This window comes from Branchiostoma belcheri, unplaced genomic scaffold (assembly GCF_001625305.1).
Source record: "Branchiostoma belcheri isolate BF01 breed outbred unplaced genomic scaffold, Haploidv18h27 scaffold68, whole genome shotgun sequence".
Taxonomy (NCBI): Eukaryota; Metazoa; Chordata; class Leptocardii; order Amphioxiformes; family Branchiostomatidae; genus Branchiostoma; species Branchiostoma belcheri.
The window spans coordinates 1,668,843-1,688,428 of record NW_017804331.1 but is presented as its reverse complement, the minus strand read 5'-3'; the positions used below and the strand labels follow the sequence as shown (position 1 = coordinate 1,688,428).

The 19,586-nt window shown below is 41.6% G+C and overlaps 1 protein-coding gene across 1 annotated transcript in view; it reads left to right on the top strand.

Moving 5' to 3' along the window:
* Positions 1-1,245: 1,245 nt before the first annotated feature.
* LOC109484007 (fasciculation and elongation protein zeta-2-like) overlaps positions 1,246-19,586 on the top strand; it is a 50,322-nt gene continuing 31,981 nt past the window's right edge. The window contains exons 1-2 of the mRNA XM_019787163.1: positions 1,246-1,311; positions 4,935-5,301. Coding sequence (XP_019642722.1) covers positions 1,269-1,311; positions 4,935-5,301 — 410 coding nt within the window. The 5' untranslated portion in view covers positions 1,246-1,268. The remainder of the gene's footprint in view (positions 1,312-4,934; positions 5,302-19,586) is intronic.

The following is a 19,586-nucleotide window of genomic DNA, read 5'->3' as shown; positions in this document are numbered from 1 at the left end:
TTTTTTTTTTTTTTTTTTTTACGAGTAGTGTGTGTGTGTGTGTTGTGTGTGTGTGTGTATGTATGTATGTTGTGTGTGTGTTGTGTGTGTGTATATGTATGTGTGTGTTGTGTGTGTGTGTGAGTGTGTTGTGTGTGAGTGTGTGTGTTGTGTTGTGTGTGTGTGTGTGTGTGTCTGGTCTGACAGTCTGTGTCGGTGTGTGAATGTGTGTGTGTGTGGGTGAGTGTGTGTGTGTTTGTGTGTGTTTGTGTGTTTGTGTGTGTGTGTGTGTGTGTGTGTGTGTGTGTGTGTGAGTGTGTTGTGTGTGAGTGTGTGTGTTGTGTTGTGTGTGTGTGTGTGTGTGTCTGGTCTGACAGTCTGTGTCGGTGTGTGAATGTGTGTGTGTGTGGGTGAGTGTGTGTGTGTTTGTGTGTGTTTGTGCGTTTGTGTGTGTTGTGTGTGTGTTGTGTGTGTGTGTGTGTGAGTGAGTGTGTGTGTGAGTGTGTGCGCGTGTGCGTGTCTGAGTGTGTGTGTGTGCGTGTGTGTGTGTGTGTGTCTGTGTGTGCGTGTGCGTTTCTGAGTGTGTGTGTGTGTGTGTGTTTGTGTGTCTGTGTGTGAGTTTGTGTGTGTGCTTGTGTGTGTGCTTGTGTGTGTGTGTGTTTGTGTGTGTGCGCGCCTCTTCAGCAGTAAACGCTCCTGTCCTTGGTGCTGAACGCCATCTAGTCATGCATCCTGTCTGTCTTTTCCAAAGTGTCTTTTCCTGGTGAAATTGACTGTTATTACGAACCTACCGCCTATGATACCACCTGCTCTTGTGCGTTAGTAAACGTCCCTGTCCTTGGTGCTGAACGTCATCCAATCATACATATCCTGTCCAGAGTGGCCGCAAGTCCGATGTATTTTTCTGGTACAACTTGATTCTCTACCACCCATGGTATCACTTTAATAGTCTTGTGCGTAAGCGCAGCCATGCAGTCTTTCCTTTCCAGAGTGCCTGGTGTCTTTTTCAGGTGAAATTGAATGTTCTAACTTACCTACTTCTTATGATACCACTTACTGTTGTGCGTTAATGTGTGTTTGTGTGTCTTTCCGTCTTTTTAGCGATAAACGACCCCGTCCTTGGTGCTGAACGCCACACATGCACCATATTCTGATGTATTTTCCTGTTACAATTGGATGCTCTAACGTAACGCCCATGATACCCCTCACTCTTTGCGTTAGATTGATTTTCCCCGCTTCCCACCACTGCACTGGTTCAAACGTGAATCACGTCCGCCGTGCCGCAGAGCATGCCGGTCAGGTCGCTGAGGAGACTATTCCAGGATAGATCAGGTGGGTGCCGCCGAAAAACATATCGATTCGTTCTCCTCTTTTTTTCTATACCTCGTGCAAAATCTAACGTACTTTTCTAGCCACCGAGTGGAGCGTACAGGGACAGACACGAGCGGCCCGACTTTTGGGTCCCTCAATAAATTGAGATTCCATCCTTACTATGTAGCGAGAATTGATACAAAGCAGTCCACCCGGACCTCAGGGAGCGGCTGGCTAAGCTGCAGGGTGACTCACGGCGGGGCTGCATGCGTGATGTCTGAGTGATCACTACCATCCCCCGCCCTCCCCTCATCTCCAATTTACCGCATTGCCAGAGACCGAACTTGGATCTCTCTGGCAGTCCAAACGTTATTTGCGTCGTGTGCAAGCCGGTAAATTGCTTTCTCCAAGCGCGGCTCTATGGATAATTTACCAGCCCGTAGCTGGTAATACATCAGGGGATCCTCCATCCAGCGACTGCAAATATTGCTCCAAAACAGGCCGCTAAACGTAGCCTCCATAGCATGCCAACAACTGGGGGTTTTGGGGTCTTTGGGAGCTTTGGGAGCTTTTATGTGCTATTTTCTGATTGCATATAGATAACATAGCCGGCCTGGTTGAACTACCACCGTTTTTTTTTTTGGAACTGGGCTAATCAGAAAACAGCCGAAGACCACCAAACCCCCCCAGTTCTATAAGCCTGCTACGGAGGCTACGCAAATATTGCGTTTAAGCTGCTAGCTCGAAAACAGGCCCGCCTAGTAAACGCTAGACGGTGCGAAATTCTCAAAAGCAATTCTTCAGCATCGGCATTAGCGATGACACTGATGTGACGTTGTTGCAGCGATAATTAGATTTTTTCGGCAATTTTCTCCACTCACCCTCCCTGAGCTGAATCTTAAGTTCATTAGTCTGTGTGTGTTTGTGTGTGTGCATGCGCTGGCTGTACTAGTAGTGCTGCCGCCTCAGACAAAGAAGCAGAGCGCTGTGTTACACAGCTAGGGTTTTTTTCCTGCCCCGCCAAATGGGACTCCACTGTGGATGTTTCGGTGGAGTAAGTTATGTAAATCCGAGGAGCGGCAGATGAAATTGGTATGTTAGCGTGATGGAGCCGGAATCGGGGTCGATCATTGGTGCTGCTCCTCCTGCTCCGGGGATGACGTCATCTCGCCAGGGTAAGGGGACGGTCCGTTTGATATCCGTGGGTGTGTATGGTGGATCAATGCTGTGCCAGTTCTAGTTCTTTGGCTCTTTACTGCGTTGCCTGTATTTTCTCAACATTATGGAGAGCATACATGTATACTTGTATATGTACTATAATAGCCTACAGTGTTAGTTTTACTGAGTATGCGGATCGTAAAATTCGGCGCAAATTCCGTGTATACTGCAAGGCCGATTTGTCCATTGTTTTTATCAATAAACCATTTACGACATGGTTTTCTTTTGTATAAGTACATGATAAAGTGGCGTATTTCTGCAGGAAAAACAAGTCCAGGTCGTATCCTCCATGACTCAGAGGTGGCTTCTTCCAACGATGCGAACGGTTAAATGCCCATATATGGAAATATCACTCAGTATTTTGCATTTGATAGGAAAAACTGAAAAGCTTATATTATACACAGCTGGTATCTCACTGGGGAAGTGTTCCACTTTCCTATCCCTTATGTGTGCCATTTGGCAACTGATAACGTAATGAATGCATTTGTTGTTGCTATAGATTGAAAGACTGTCTGACTCTGTGCACATTATCGTCGATACTATACTAGGTTTGTCCCTTTATATAGCCTGTGTACGCCCAGTGTTTATATTGTACCATGTGGTAAATGTATGTACGCCCGTGGTAAAGGTCTGGGAATTCTGCTGCTCGTACTGACTCTTGTTCTGGAAATGCTCCAATTTATTCCACGAGACTAGTAGTTTTAATTCATGTACCACTCATGGCCATGCCGTGATGTGGATGATGTGTTGATGTCTGCCAAATGGCAACACCATGGTGCAGTTCGTGCCATTTCCGCAAAGAGCGCTTTTGCTGCATGTTGCTGCAACGTTACGACGCATCATGGATGTCTGGTCAAGGTCTAAAAAAACGTATACATTCAAGATTCATTCGTATCATGTATAGCACAATTCACCGAGGACAAAATCATCCACTGGCTAACCGAGCATGTCCACAGACTCAGCTACAATCGACCAAAGGGATGATCTTCACTGCGCTCCTGGAGTTGGCGCGGGCATAACCTGCACTGCACCAGCGCGCCTGAGCAAATTGCTTCCATCTTGGCTTCCATCATTGAAGTAACGCGCTATCGCCTGCAGTCCCAAGACTGCCCTCAAAAATACAGGATATAGGAAAGGTAGCTGAAGCATTAACGCTTTAGATCACGTCAATGTCTTCAGCGGATATTGCGGATACCGGGTGTTGGATACCGGCGGAAGCTCCAAAAGTTGGCGCGTGTTTCGTGACGGAATGGTTTTTAAAGTTTCAGTTCCGCACGGCGAAGTGCATTTCATCCTCCAATTAAATAAAAATAGACTTTTAGGAGGGCTATTTCTTGTTTTTTCTTCCTGAAACTCTGCATTCACATCTTATACATAAATACCCTTCCGGATGTTGCAAGGTTGGATGTCTATCGTCCAATGTCCATTAACGCAGGTAACATTTTGGGAGGTTCTCGAATCGTTTTTTTTTTTATTCATCAAAACATAAAAGACATATTAAACAAGGACAGTGTAGCGTTGCACTCAAGTTAACAACTTATATTAACAGCGCCACACAACAAAAAAGGTACAATTAACATCAGCTATACAAAGTTGACATATCTGTTCGCCGTAGTCCCACCACCCCAAGACATTAAAATGTTAAATATCTTCTCGAATCGTTTGATAAGTGGACGTGTATCTTGACGGCCGATGCGACTCGGCACATGTAACACCTTATCCCTGTTGCACCGCCCTAGGAAAGTGATTTTCTTTTTAAGAATAAATAAAAAGTCGTTGCTTCGATATGCAAAGTTCAAAGTTTGTAAGTCTGGTGAGAGGTGGCACTGGCAACAGGCTAGATGTCCCTAAACTATCATGACAAGTTCATCTGTGTTGGTAGTCACATGTTTAGAGTTAAAACCTTTGATCCAACACAAAAAAGTTCTAGTCACTCTGGTCTTCCTCACTGCCACGTGACAAGTCTCACTGGGTCAGCTTAAGTGACACTTTCTGGTGACGTCTTTTTACTTGCCATGGATATACTTTTCTTCAGTTCACCTTTGATAACGTTAAATATTGTAATTCATCATATACCAAATACAACATCTGTGAAATGCATTTTTTTTAATTTTTTTATTAAACTAGCCTTTAGTTCCCACGGAAATGTTGGTAACTATTGTTTTCAAATATCAGACATGTACATGTATTAGCCTCTATCAGGCTTAAGAAGCGGCTGGAAAGAGTAATCAAATAATAGACAGATAAGTAGTTGCAAACTGTACTCCTTCAATTCAATATTCAATCCTTTTGCGGACCAACTCCCCTGGCATGTCATCTGTCTATTTGGCCAATTTCTACTCTTTCCAACCGCTTTTGAAGCCTGGTAGAGGCTAAAATGGCCCAAAATGTCTTGTTCTGAAGATGTGTTCCCGTGTTTCCCGCAGCCCCTCCCCGCCCGGAAATGCAATGGTTGGTCCCTAATTTGCATGCAGGAAGTGGCCGCCCCACCATGATGGAGAGCTTCAAGATGGCGGCGCCACTCGCACAGATAGACGACGAGTGGCTCGACTTCACCTCGCCTTCAGACGTCGTCAACTCCAACGACACCACCAATTCGCGCGCAGACGACAACCAGGACGTGGACAATGTGGATAACTGCGGTTTCGGGGTCGTCAGTTTCAAATCCATGGAGGACTTGGTGCACGAATTCGACGAAACGCTGAACATTTGTTTTCGGAACTACAACGCGAAGACGGACTCTATAGCGCCGGTGAAGGTGCTGTCACAAGAAGAAATTATGGAGAACTCCGAGTAAGTATCCTCATTCCTACCTTGTACATGCGTTCCCTGACTTATTTTCGAAGAAATCCTAACGTATGAACCGTGAAAGATGCCAGAATGCGGCGCAGATTCCTTCACTGCAATACTGTCACTGCGATGTTGATCTTTGACCATTTCATCATCGCCATAGAAATAACGGGACACTGATTTTTTTAGCCAGGTACGAATTTCTCCCGAGTGCTTTACAATGACGGCAGACCTTATCACCATTTTAGGTCTTAGTCGGGAAACATAATTTTTTTATAAACCACGGTTTGGACGGGCAATGACGATAAATTTATGTTGACTACACCGGGATGTCCCAGCTTACTGATTTGACTGTGATGTGCTGCATAAGAGCAGTGGTGCAGCATTTAGTCCAACATACTAGTACTCAACATGCAGACACATCTAAAAGAGTAAAAAGAACCAGCATGTCAATTTTTTTCAATGCCAATATATCAAGTGTTGGTTATGATTGTAGACAGCAAAATGCCGTGTTTTTTGTCAGAGGAAAAGAAAGATATAATTTGAGAAAACTTGAAGAAAGAAGCTTGAACCAATTTGACAGGTCAGATTTTGTCTCTTAGTAACAACTCCCTGCCCAAAATATTGCACCACATAATTTTTACTTTCATTGAATTTTATTTCCATTTCTTTAGAGCAAAGTGTTTGACTAGTAACTAGATCTAAGACAGATCAGACCGTTAGCCAAATATCTTACATTTATTAGACAGCAGCGTAGATGATATGACATTATTATGAGTATTATGAAGGTTAGAAATATTTTAAACTCTATGAACTCACTAGAATAAGTGTTAGGAGAAGAGGGGAAAAGACTAACTAGCAGTAGTAGGGTAGTAGATTATCCTCATGCTGATTTTTCTTTAGTTGTTTTGCTCTTGTGAAGTATAAGAGCACTGCACCCACACTGTATGCTCAACCATGGTGGTCAAGTTTCAGCTACAAGTTAGTAAGGTGTTCACTTGGTGACTTGCAAATTATATGAAACTTCTTTTTGAACAGCAACTGATTTAGTGGTTATTACACTGAGTAACTAGAATTAATCTTATGATCTATAACACAGATGACGTACAGGATTAATTAATTTATAACGTGTCAAGTAACATAGACTTGTCCTCTCCATGTAACATTAGCCTAAATAAAATTTGTAAGTCAATAATTAATATACAAACATGGACTTAATTTTAATGGATAGTCAATGCCATTACTCTTCAATGTAGCAAGACTGAAGCAGTCTCCGATAACATACAATATAGATGCTTCAGGAATAACTGTCACTGTCAGAATTTGCGGGTTGGTGTGTCCTGACGTGTAAGGTCTCCCCAGACAAATCTCGGCTTACTTGAGTAAAAAATTATTCTACAAACATCCAACTTAATTTTATTGCATAATCATCATTATTATCATTATTCAATGCAGCAAGAATCAAGCAGTCTCCGATAGTATACATGTAGAATAACTGGCAGAATTTGCGGGTTGGTGTGTCCTGACCCGCCGGTGACGTGTAAGGTCTCCCCGGACGAATCTCGACCTACTTGAGATTCTTCCCACATCGAGTACTCAGGCCCGGGACAGGAGCTTGGCAGAAGGGCCGCGCGAGGAGAGGGAGGGGCAGGTGTGGGGCTCGCAGCGCCGGCAATAAATTTTACAGCGGTTCACGCCGCTGTGGATTTAATATGCAAGGCGCGGGGATAGTCGCACAGGTGCTGCGTGTATGTACGTATGTAGATCAGTACGCAGATGTAACGTTACATGCACCTGGAGCATGGAAATACGAGGAGTGAGATTATGCGCACAACGCGGGGGAATAATCGTGTCACGATCAATTCATCCGTTACCTACGTACACGGATTGTGTGGATAAAAACTAATCTGAATCCTCTCATCTGTGCGAGGCTGTGGCCCCGGGGACCACACAGATATCAGTATTCTGCTCAGGTCGCATTATCACTGAGAACTGGTGGCCAGGCCCAGGCCTAGGAAAAAATATTGCGTTTCCTGTTTCCTGACCGACCCTAGAAAAAACTGCCGACCCTAGCCTTTTTTTGTGTGTGGACTCCTGCAAGGGATATGAATTTTTCGAGCCGATCAACCTTTTCTAGCTCCATGATCTGACACCTGAGTCATGAAATGTTATACAATTGGTTTTCAACACTGACATTGATTATAGAAGTGTCCTCAACTACTCATGCAAGTTTTACTTTGTTAAACTGTATTCTATAAGTTCAATCACTAGAAATTGCCAAAGTCTAGTAAAAAAAACAAAGTAAAAAACAAAACAAATCCCTACATGTCCCTACCGAACCTAATTTTTTCAGGGCTGAAACAAGAAACACAACATTTTTTCCTAGGCCCTGGCCATGCCCATTTCGGCTGTTGGGCATGTATGAGTAACCTGTGTCTTGATTTCCCACATGACACAGTTTGTTCATACATAGTGCTCCCAGGTTATGGGAAGGGATGGTAAGGAGCTAGCCTCCACCAGGCCTTTCCACGGGAATACGGATCAAGGCTGGAAATACTGGGTGCATGTGCACCTTAGTGCAACCAAAATTGGAGCTGTGCACCTATTTTTTGTCTGTCAGTTAGTGCACTGGTGCACGCAAATATTTCTGTAGGTATTTTTGTACATCTCAAATGTATGATAGTATACAGGATATTCTTCTTCTTCTTCTTCTTCTTGTCCGGTTTATCGTCTGTTTTTCCCCGTCTTCCGAGGGTTAGACGTGCTTGCACAATACATCAAGTGTCAGAAAAATATAAAACCCTTGCTGTAGTACGTGTTTAAGTTTTTGAAGCGTAGCTCCCATTTCAGATTGAAGCTCAGAAGAGGAGCTGTAATCAGGTTTTGTTCTATAATGGTGCACCCAAAAAATGTTTGGTGCACCTAATTTTCCAGGTCGGGTGCACCAGTGCACCTATCCCCAAAAATGAATTTCGAGCCCTGCGGATCGTACATGTAGCATTTGGCAAAGAGGAGAGTAAAATTGGCCAGGCGAGTCAGTCCACGAAAGGTTGATTGCACAGCCTGTCAAACCCCTAGGCCGTTGAGGAGGCCAAACTCCCCTGGCGAATATTCCCCTATATACAATTACAATATAGCCAGCGTAGTTAGTCTGGTAGAGACAGAATGGTTGACCACTGTTTGCTTTCATTCCAGTTACACCTCAAGGATTGTGTTACTCACAACACAATTTTGTTGTTTTGTAATCAGATGAAGTGAGAGAAAGATAAACAAACTGAGATTGTAGTGGCTGGGAAGTGCCTGCGCATAGTTGTTTGCAATAGTTCTTTTTATGTACTTCTATACTATATATATATATAGTTTGTCACTTTTGAGAAAGCTTAAGAATAAGCTAGGAAAAATACTGTACATCAGCAATAAATTATAATTATGCATGGAGTAATCTACCATGCAGTCCAGTTGAGGGATAAAGCTATAATAATGACATTGAAACTACCCCAGTAGTCCTACGGTAATATTCTTGCATATATTCTGCAGTCACAGCAGTAACCGCTCCTAATTCCATCCCCATTCAATCTGTTCCTACCTGGAGTGGAGGAAATATTAGTTGATGAAGAATCAGACCCACAAGTCAATATCTGACCTCCATCGGCAGTCAGGACATTATTTTTGTGCGGTGGATCTGCTAACGTACCGCCCGGAGGACCTGCAGTAAAAGCGCAGTTTTTATTGTCATTTGAAGGTTACATTCAGCAGGAGTATTCTCTCCTAAATGTCAAGATTTACATTTGATAGTAGATATGCTTCATTAGGTAGGAGAAACGATCTTAGAATTATAAAATGTATTAACACATGTACGTAGGTCTAGAGTACACTCTAATTACTAAAAACATTTACTGACAAAAAATGAAAGTGGTATATTTTTGGCAAATTTGTAAAGAGCACAGAAAGATATGCATTTTGTACATGTGTAGTCATTGCCAACAAAGACAGTAGACATTCGGGTACACAGACTGCAGTAGGTGATGTGTGATATCAGTGAAAAGCATCCATTTCGTTTTACGTCAGAACTCAGAATCACATGATGCGTAATAAATGTCTCTTTCACGCACGAGAACCAAAAATTACATTACGCAGCAAGGTTTGATTTACTGCATATAGAAGCTGTATATATCATGGCTTGTGTTACTGTTAGCAGTTTTTAGCACCATCCCTGTAAATATTGTTCCCAGGATGTTTTGACAGGAGGAGAGTTTGACTAATGGAAGTGTCTGTCAACAAGTAGGTCAAATGGGAACTGATATTGCAAAAAAAAAAAAATGAATAAAATCTTGTCGGGATAAAATCATTCAGGACAAAATATGAAATGATGGATGAAATTTACTCCTCCCAACCTATGGATTGCTGAATCTTTGATTTTTTGAAATGAGAAGAAGGCCAGCACTACTGGTCACTGATTGTGAAGGTAAATGCATTTTCTATGTCTATGTCTATGTTATACTGAAGTGTAAAACCCTCAGGTAGGGTATTGCATTCATTTATTTATTTATTCAGCTTTACAGAAATTAAAATTCTGAGAGGAGCCGGCAACAGGAACGTAGAGTTCCTCTACTAGGCCGACTCCTCTAGAAACATAGAAACAAAAACAAACAAACAAGCAACAATTTAAAATGATGATAGCAAACCTATAAGCACCTAACAAACAAATGAGTAATTAAATCAAATCGCTAAACAGTTATGGCAACGACAGGTAGTGGTCCAGGTACATAAGTTGTCGGTTGAAAAATTGTTGTTTAACGCGAGATCTGTAGTAAGAATGCAGGATCAGATGCAATGCTAGATTTGGCCTGTGTTGAAGGTGTAGCCTAGCCGGGGTACCATCCTACTTGTATGCCGGGGCTCCCACAGTCGCTTTCCTTAGTGTGGGAGCCCCGGCATACGAGTAGGATCATGGATGGTACCCAGGCTAGGTGTAGCCCGGATGCCAGACCCATATAGCACACTGTGCCTGGCCAAAGTAATATCCGTGCACACCGGATATTATACTTAGGCTTGGTGTGGTATGGGTCTGGCATCCAGGCTACTGTAATTCCTGATTTGTTCACTGTACTGATAAGTTCACTGTTTTCACTGTTGCTTCTGTACAGTGAAGTTATCATTACAGTTAACAAATGATTCCTGGACTTTCTTTTTTCTGCACCTGTCACCACCGTGAACATATAGTTCCGTGAACATGTCCATTTTTCTCAGACCGTGAAATTTTGCTACCGTGAACATAAAGTGAATTACAGTATTGAAATTAAAGAAAAAGGGCATTCTTAAACACTTAAAACAGGTCTTTTTGTAGACTTCTCTGATTCTGTTCAGTGAAGATCAGATTTTATCAATACAACAACATAATAATGATTAGAAGTTTAAGTTTTCAATAGTACAAATCTAGATGTATGAATGATGATGGGTCTGATGATAAAGTAACAGATGGTTTATCCACGGTTTAGGCCACGCCAATTTAATTTCTTGGTTAACGGATTGGCCGCTTCATTTTTTTCTGATTTGCAAATAAAAATAAAAATCCAGAATCAACTGCAAAATGCTCATATTTTGCCCTGAACAGTTGAAAACAGACCTTTTCATCCTAGTTGTTACAGTTATTCCATCTTTCAATGCAATAGTATCATTAAAAGTTCAAAATTCATTGTTTAAATTTTGAACTTGCCTGGTGTGTTGACTTCATGGTTCCTATCGTACCATTTTGGGCCATAATAGGATGCCTAGGCCTGTTTTTATTTATTTATTTTTTTCGCCCGCCCGCTCCATTATTTTTCTAGAAAAATCGGTTAACCAAGAAATTAAATTGGTGTGGCCTTAGTGAAGATCCTACAGTCTCAGAGACTCAGACAGTAGGATGTTCTTCCTTCCTCTACACCCAGGTTCATCCTGATAAGTGAGACAGCAAGATGACTCAACACTTCATGTGATTATGCAACGTATATACATGTAGTTCTTATAATATGATAAGTTATATTCCTGCTGAGGTTGTGAGAATGTTTCTTGTACAATATGTTCATTCATGTTGGCAGTAGCTAACCATGAATTTGAATGATAGTATTGATACTGTCTACTACCAGGTGACTACCATCTTCACTTGTTTTTTTCTAGTACAGCATTCATAAGTCAGTACCCGAAATACCTGCCTGCAGTCTGCAATCTGAAAGAGGCTTGTGTATTTGCAGAAAGTATTTCCAAATTGCAGAACAAAATTTTGACTCTTGTGCAATGTTGCAGAGTACTGAAAAAAGGATTTCGACCACTGATAATTTGATAAATACGAATTATTTGCAACAGAGCCCTAAATTCATAATTCCACCCACACCTTTGGGACAGACCAGATCCCTGGCTACTGGTAGTTTTGATACAGACATGAAGTCATGCATCCCCCAAAATAAACAGTGACCCATCCCCTCTGACATTGGGTCAGCTTGGAGTACCTGAGCCTTCCTTTGTGCAGGTAGTTGTTACAGTAAACAGGGGATGTTTATAAGTCCTGAGGGCTGCCCTGTGTCAGCGGCATTCCCTGGATGCCTGTGGTGTATCCTCAGTGGGGTGATCGCACAGGCTAGCACTGTCCTGTCTGTCTGTAGAAGGAACCCTATACATACTGTAACAGGGTTCTCACCAGGATTTTTTCACAGCGTAGGGGTCAGGTATAGAAGGGCAACTTTCTGCGGCGCGAGTCACGCACCGAGTCCCCAAAACATGGGCCTGATATTCTCCCCCCAAAATTTTGTAACTCATATTAACCACTTAAGACACTATTTATTGTTTATTGGGGGACAGATTTTGTTTTCCCTCTGTTATAGCTTCATTCTTAAGTTATATTTCCATTTTTTTAAAGATTAATGAAGCTTCCGCCCCCCAAAACCACCCCTACGCTGGTTGAAACACAGTGTAGGGGGCTAAATCACAGCGTAGGGGGCCCCTACGCTCAAACAGCCTAGTGAGAACTAAATGCATACATCTCTCACACTTCAGACACATCTAGCCGCTGCCATTATAGTAAGAGACACTTTCAACATCTTTTTCATCATATAAACTAAGCTGGTGTGTTGTGCTGGAGGGCGGTTATACCGGCTATACATAAACAGATACATTATCCAGTCAGCCATCTTGAAATTTAATTTACAATAAAACATCCACCATTTGTTCAAGCACTATAACGTTATGTCACTCTCACTCACTCATGTTCGCATGCTCCTAGGAGCGTAGCGCCCCGGCAAACTGTCCTCCAAGCACTTCTGTTCTGCGCCGCTGCCCAGGCTGTAGTTAGGTTGTAGCCTGCTGCTCTCAGGTCTGATGACAGGACATCCAGCCACTTCTGTCTGGGCCTGCCCCTGGGTCGGGTCCAGTTTGTAGGTGTGGGTTCCAGCAGTAGTCTGGCTGGTTCTGAGGGCGGAGATGATCTGGCGAGGTGGCCGAAGAGTCGGAGGCGGGCAGCTTGAATCTTCTGGGAGACTGGAGGCTGGTTTGTTGTCCGGCGTAGGGCGATGTTAGTGACACGGTCATACCACCTGATCCCCAGAATCCTGTGCAAACATAACGTTGTATAGAACTTACATTTTGTATATGTATATGTTTTGTTGAAGAGAGAGGAGCCTTGCCTGCTTTTGTACAGATACAAGAACAAAACGTATATGAAGAACATATACAAGACTTGACAGGTGCAACAACATAATGAATTTCTTTCATAATAAGGTAGTATGTAAAACTATAGCATGAAAGTTCATCTGTGTTGGTACAAGTCATTATGAAATAAAGACTAAACTTTAACTTCCAATTCTATTTCTAGTGTTGGAAGTTAAAGTTTAGTCTTTATTTCATAATGTAAAACTATGTTTTGTTGAAGAGAGAGGATTGTACTGCTTTTGTCAGTCACAGGTGTAAATCCTTAGATAGTCAAGAGATGCTTTCCGATGATCGTCAAACGCACCTTCCTTTCAGCGGTCCATACTGGTCTGTTCCTTTAAAGTGGTACACCTAAACATGGGCAAGGTCGTAGAAAGGTCACATCAATCAATAATCCCCAGTTCTATGCCATTAGAACACCAGGTGAAATTGCTTATGTGTATGACAAGTGTTCCGACCATAAACAGGAGAAGTTACGGTTGTAAGGGGTAATAAATAGTTCTTTGCATAAATTGTTACTCTAGATGAGAGATAGTCCATGTTTGGATAGATTTATCACAACCATTAAACCAGGGGCCAGAAGAGGTGGGGTTCTCACTGTGGCAGAGTTTTACTCTCCAAGCAGAGGTTTGGATTTTGGGGGTATTTTTAGCGTGTTTTTAGGCTTTTTTATCAGGGTTTCTCTTTTGCAAAAGACAAACTCAATAGAAAAGCCTAAAAACACGCCAAAAATAACCCCAAACCCAAACCTCTGCTTGGAGAGTCGCAAAGTTTAGCTTTTCAACTTCAAGATTTTCTGCTTTGTCCTTGGTATAATTCCTAACTAGTACGGCCAAAGCTGGTTATTTTGTCTGCATTTTTTTACTGAAGTTTTAATTTCAGGGCGCATTGATTTTACTTCAAAATGAGCCCCCTTTCCTGATTGGCTGATCTGTCTTTGTACTAGGGTGTAGACAGCCTTCTTAGTGAAAGAAAATAAAGACAAGAACCAAAATCTTTGTCTTGTCTTGATGTATCTTTAACAAAACATTAAGTCTGTCATTTTGTGTTCACCTGATACTGTGTGACTGTTGTATTCCTGTTACTGCTAGGATGATACCTAATAATAATAATAATAATAATATACTGTTCTTGGTGGCAAATGAATACAGTTCTAACTGGTATTAAACTGTCATTGGCACACCAAATCAGTGTGTGACATCGATAGTCTTAAAAGTTCCGTTCCATCGTGCCTTGTCTGCTGCCTGTTCCCGCAGCCATTTCAGCATGTAGGGCGCCGTCTGGACATTCTGATGGAAGTACAGCTTCACATCATCAACCAGGCAGTCGAGAAGGCCTCCACGGGGCCTACCTCTCCTAGGTGTGAGTTTCTTACTAAAGGCGATGTTAAGTGCCTTTTGAGCAGGTGAATCAAGAGGCCATGAGAGTATGACGCACACCGGGGCGTGATGCCCACCGGGCCTTCCAGGCTAATATTGTCTAAAGTGTGAATGATACCTAATGATATTTGTTTATTGTGCAATGATCATGTTTATTGTGCTATATTTGTAGTAGTAGTAGTAGTAGTAGTAAGCCTTTATTTGTAGTCCTGAAGAGAATTTCTGATTGCATCAGACAGAAGCTTATGAAACTTTGTATGCTCCGCAAAGAGCGTTTTGACTGCAGTAAAATAATATTTATGGTAAACTTGACGTGCTTGATTTTTACTGGATCTGTATATATCATGTGTAGAGATGTACTATGAGTCAGTCGACGCAGGTGCCCCTAGTCTAAACCAACGTCTACATTATGCTTTCCATTTGAGACGTATATTTGTACATTTGAGATGTAGTTGAAAATTGTACCATCCAGCATCAAAAAAACTTTGATTTCTTCTCGATTATGAAGTTAATCTTGTTTGCAGTCTAAAATCTCCTAACAAAAATAGAACAGGTTTTGGCAGTGAGGATGACCCGTGGGGCCTCTTGCAGACAGTGGCTGCCGGCATGTGTGCATTAACTGCATTAAAATCCTCAAATAGATGGAAAGGTGATTACTCTATTCCCGGTGTAGTTAATCCCTACAAATACTACCATCAATCCAGCCCTGATGTGTACATGTGTGGTACACTCTGCCTGTGTCGGAGCGATAAGTTCACCATCTGGTCTCTGTAACTTGTCGGAAGACGGTGTAATCCCCTTATTTGTCATTCAAGTTGTGTGATGAACACGAAAAAAGAAAATCCTTCGGTTTCAGTTAGTGCTGTGTACCTAAACCTACATTTAGCTTCAGGTCCGGATTTGAGTCCACAGGTTTAGGTTCACCTAAACCCATGGCATGTACAAAATTGTATGTTGGCAACCTTGCAATGTTGTTTGGGCAAAACTGTGGCCACAAAACATGGAGGCCGACACTTGGCAATATTTTCTTCACTTTGCATCACAGATTTTGCAATCTATGGAGGTTTTAGGTGGTTTGGAAAGAAAAGGGGTATGTGACATGTTTTTTTTTTTTTTAACATTGTCCGGAATCGGTTCTTGACTTTTAGTTTTTTTGGGACTTGAACCTAAACATTTTTACAAGTCTGGAACCGGTCCAGCGAACCGGTACACAGCACTAGTAGCCTTGGACAACAAAGTAACTCAATATGATTATCTGAAGGGAGCAGTTAGGATGACAGAAAGATGATACTTTGATTTAAAAATACCAATCAATTGCGCTGCAATCGCGCTGGTAATTGAGAAATAATGTAATTTTCAACTGTAATTTTATCCATATTGCTCTGTAAAAAAGAAGAATCTTGCTGGACAGAAGAGAGAGTTGTGGTTTTACGTTTTAACTGAACATTTTGTTCGCTTGATTGAAACTTGGCTTTTAGCACAGTAAAATCATTCTTTAGCTCTCCAACAAGGATGGACCTGGCCTTATCTGGTAAATAGTCCCTTTGGAAGACTGGGAACTGGACATATCGTAATCTTCCCTGTTCATTTGAATATTAATGCATAAGCCATGTGACACCTTAAAAACTATAAATGAAGTTAATTTTTCTTAGCTGAATGACGTTATGTCATTAATATTCATCACCCTGAATGTTACTTGAAAGGATCACATTAAGTGTATGATTGAGGTTGTTGAAGTATGTAGCATAACACTGTTTGTGAAAGAGAAACCATAATTAGTCATAGTAAGAACATGGTCTGAAGGTGTGGTCCTGTCCTTGGTGCTGAAACACATTCTGTCCAGTTGTTGTCATTTTGGCTCACAGTATTCCCCAGTTACGGCAGCTCACACAGCCAGTCTTGAGTAAGTTAAAGACCTGAAAATCATGTTTGTCAGAATTCGAAGCTATTTTATCCTACCAGCAAGGATGTTTGGGTCCAAACCTTTTGAAATATCTCAAATTTTGACCCAAGACCACAGTAACTGTGACTTTGTTGTCCTGGTCAGATGGAGCGTTGATGTTCCATTTGGATGATGATGTCTAAATTCAAGCCTGACAAATAAATGACAAATGGCTCAAAATGTAGGAGTAAAGGCAAAGAGGCTAAACTGAACAGATATTCTTGACTTTAAAAAATCTGTAGAACAACAGAAAGTGAACTTTTATCTTCAGTTTGATTTGTAAACCAAAAAAGCTGATCTCTAACCATCTGATTTCACATTTTCAGTCACCATCAGCCCTCATGTATGGAAATGAGTGGTTAATTCCCATGTTACTTTTCCATGTTTACTGTTCCTCACCATTAGCGGTGCTGAAAATTGTTCTGTAAGACAGAAAATGGAGAGACGAGACCTGTCAAATTAACCCGTGTTCACATGGCATGTCTGTTTGGTTAACGGTTGGCCAGCGATGCAAGTGATCGTATCACTCTTGTTAGAACCAGCAAGCTATTTGTTCAACGAATACACCAACATGCACTTACTCGTCAAAGTCAGTCATTTTTTAAATCCTACGCTTAGTCAATGATGGCACGAATAAGAAGTTCAGGGGTTTAGAAAACATTCAGAAAGGACAGTTTCAGTTTATTGAGATACTCTTTAGCCCCAAAAGGGACTAATCTTCAACAAATATACACTATTAGTACAGAAACAAAACAGGCATTTACAATCACAGGACAGTATTGTTACATGAAACCATACTTAGTATTTTCACATGCAAAAGCCCCACCATGTTTCAGATTGACTTCTGTAAGGTTAGAATTCTTTGCGACTCTTCTGTAACTGCTCCAGAATGGTACTGTTTTCCTGTCCTATAGCTATTTGGGGAATACTCATGAATAACTCATGACCGTAGATATGGGTATTTTGCTTCTTCTCAACACATGAACAGCTCACCAGTGTTCCTAATTTGACTGATTATGGTAGATTATTTTAATGAGCATACAATCATTATGTATTACTTGTATCAGCTCATGTGTTACACCGAATGGCGGTTATACCAGCGATACAGATACAGAAGCTGGTGTGTTAGGCCGAAAGGCAGTTTTACCGGCTATACAGATACAGAAGCTGGTGTGTTACGCAGAGGGGCTGTTATACCGGCAATACAGATACAGAAGCTGGTGTGTTATGCAGAAGCGTGGTTATTTATCAGTTATACGGGTACAGATACTTGCATGACATCATCAGAAGGCAGTAACGTAGTTTCACATATATGAGTCATGCTCCTGTTTCTGAGTCTTGGAATTCTAGAAGGTCGCCAAGGATATCAGTTCCTCATGATTCATCCACGTCTGTGCTTAGATATCAAAGAGTCTGCAGCTTGGGATTTCTTTATGCTCCATAAACTTACTCTTCAAAATACTGAACATTCTACTTTCTGTCTGTAAGGCAGATGCGGCCTTACAGTACAGCAATGTAGTGTATGTGTGAAAAATTGCACTGCTACAGAGATGTTCAAAAGCAGCAACATTCTCTGCACAGCATCACAAATAGCCAACATGAGTGTCAGGTAATGTGTGTGATAACAACAGTTTGGCCCATTAAGGTTGGGAGATGCTGTCTGGATAATGAACTCAGAACATTCGAGTCCGGATCCAGGATTTTCAAAGGCTCTTCAGCATTACAAAAATGATCTTATCTTGGCATTTACAGACTGTATTAGTATCGGCTCGCATGTTTTTGAAAAAATCAAAGATCTGACATCTTCATAAGATCTGAAACACCTCCAAGTACAGTCTAGTTCCAAATGGCCTTTTGGATTTGATGGTCCAGAATGTTGAAATATGAAGACTCCTTTCTGTATCTGTATAGCTGGCATAACCGCCCTTCGGCGTAACACACCAGCTTCAGTATCTGTACAGCCGGTATAACTGTCCTTCGGCGTAACACACCAGCTTCTGTATCTGTATAGCCGGTATAACTGTCCTTCGGCGTAACACACCAGCTTCTGTATCTGTATAGCTGGTATAACCGCCTTTCCGCGTAACACACCAGCTTTGCCGACACACGGTGCAGCAGCAGCCGGCTACATTACAATGAATGACTTGTTACACCTAACCCTTGAACATCTAAGTCTAGACATTGTTTAAAGCTACATATATATATATTCTAATGATAATGCCCCTACTGTACTTGGTGACAGTGAGTTCCACTTTGGTACAGATTTCTGCTGGATGAGTAATGTCTGGTGCGGTAAGTTTATACTTTGGATGTCCTGTCACGTTGATGGAAACATGAGAGGACATAACGCTATATCTTTTATTAGGCTGACCTGTTTAATCTGGGTGTACAGGAATATCACTAATGGTGAAACATAACAGCTTCTGTGTCAGGTATCAAAGACTTCTACTGGTGAGTTGTCTACTGTATTATTTTGATTTCTGGGGTGTCTTTTCTTTTGTTACATGGGGACAACTTTTCTAACTACATTCAAATAATCCATGTCTCTATTTTACAATATTTACATATTTTGCAATAATAGACTGATCCCAGGTTTTGTTATGTTGACAGGGATATCTTACTGAATTGTACACGATACAGCACTTGTGAAAATAATATGTAGGATACTGGCCGGGGTTTTCCTTTTACTCAATACGAATACGAATACTGTTTATTCACATTGATTGGCAGCCAGTGTTGGCTCAGCCAGTAATGTTTCTCACCTGTATACATTTCGATGCCTATCAGACATCTGGTACATTGCTGGATGTGTAAAAAGAACTCCAATATCCAATAATAGAGCCATGTTCTTCAGACTGAAGGTAACTTGATAACTTTGTAAGTAAAAAGGTAAACCCAGAAAGATAAACCCAGGCAAGCCTGACATATCCCCTGTCCCAGGATTATGGATAACCAGATCCTACATTATTAAAACTTTAAATTTGGTCCAACACAAAAAATTCTCTCACCTAGAGCTTTCGACCAGTCACTTTGGTCTTCCTCAGTAGACTGACCCAGTGAAGCTTGTCACGTGGCTTCTTTGAAGTGTGATGTCAACACTGGGTCAAAGGTATCTGGTAGACGATGGGTCAGTCTACTGAGGAAGACCAGAGTGACTGGTCGAAAGCTCTAGGTGAGAGAATTTTTTGGGTTGGACCAAAAGTTTTAACTTTAAACATGTAACTACCAACACAGATGAACTTTCATGATAGTATAAGATCCTGCATTACTCAAGTCTAGTCTAA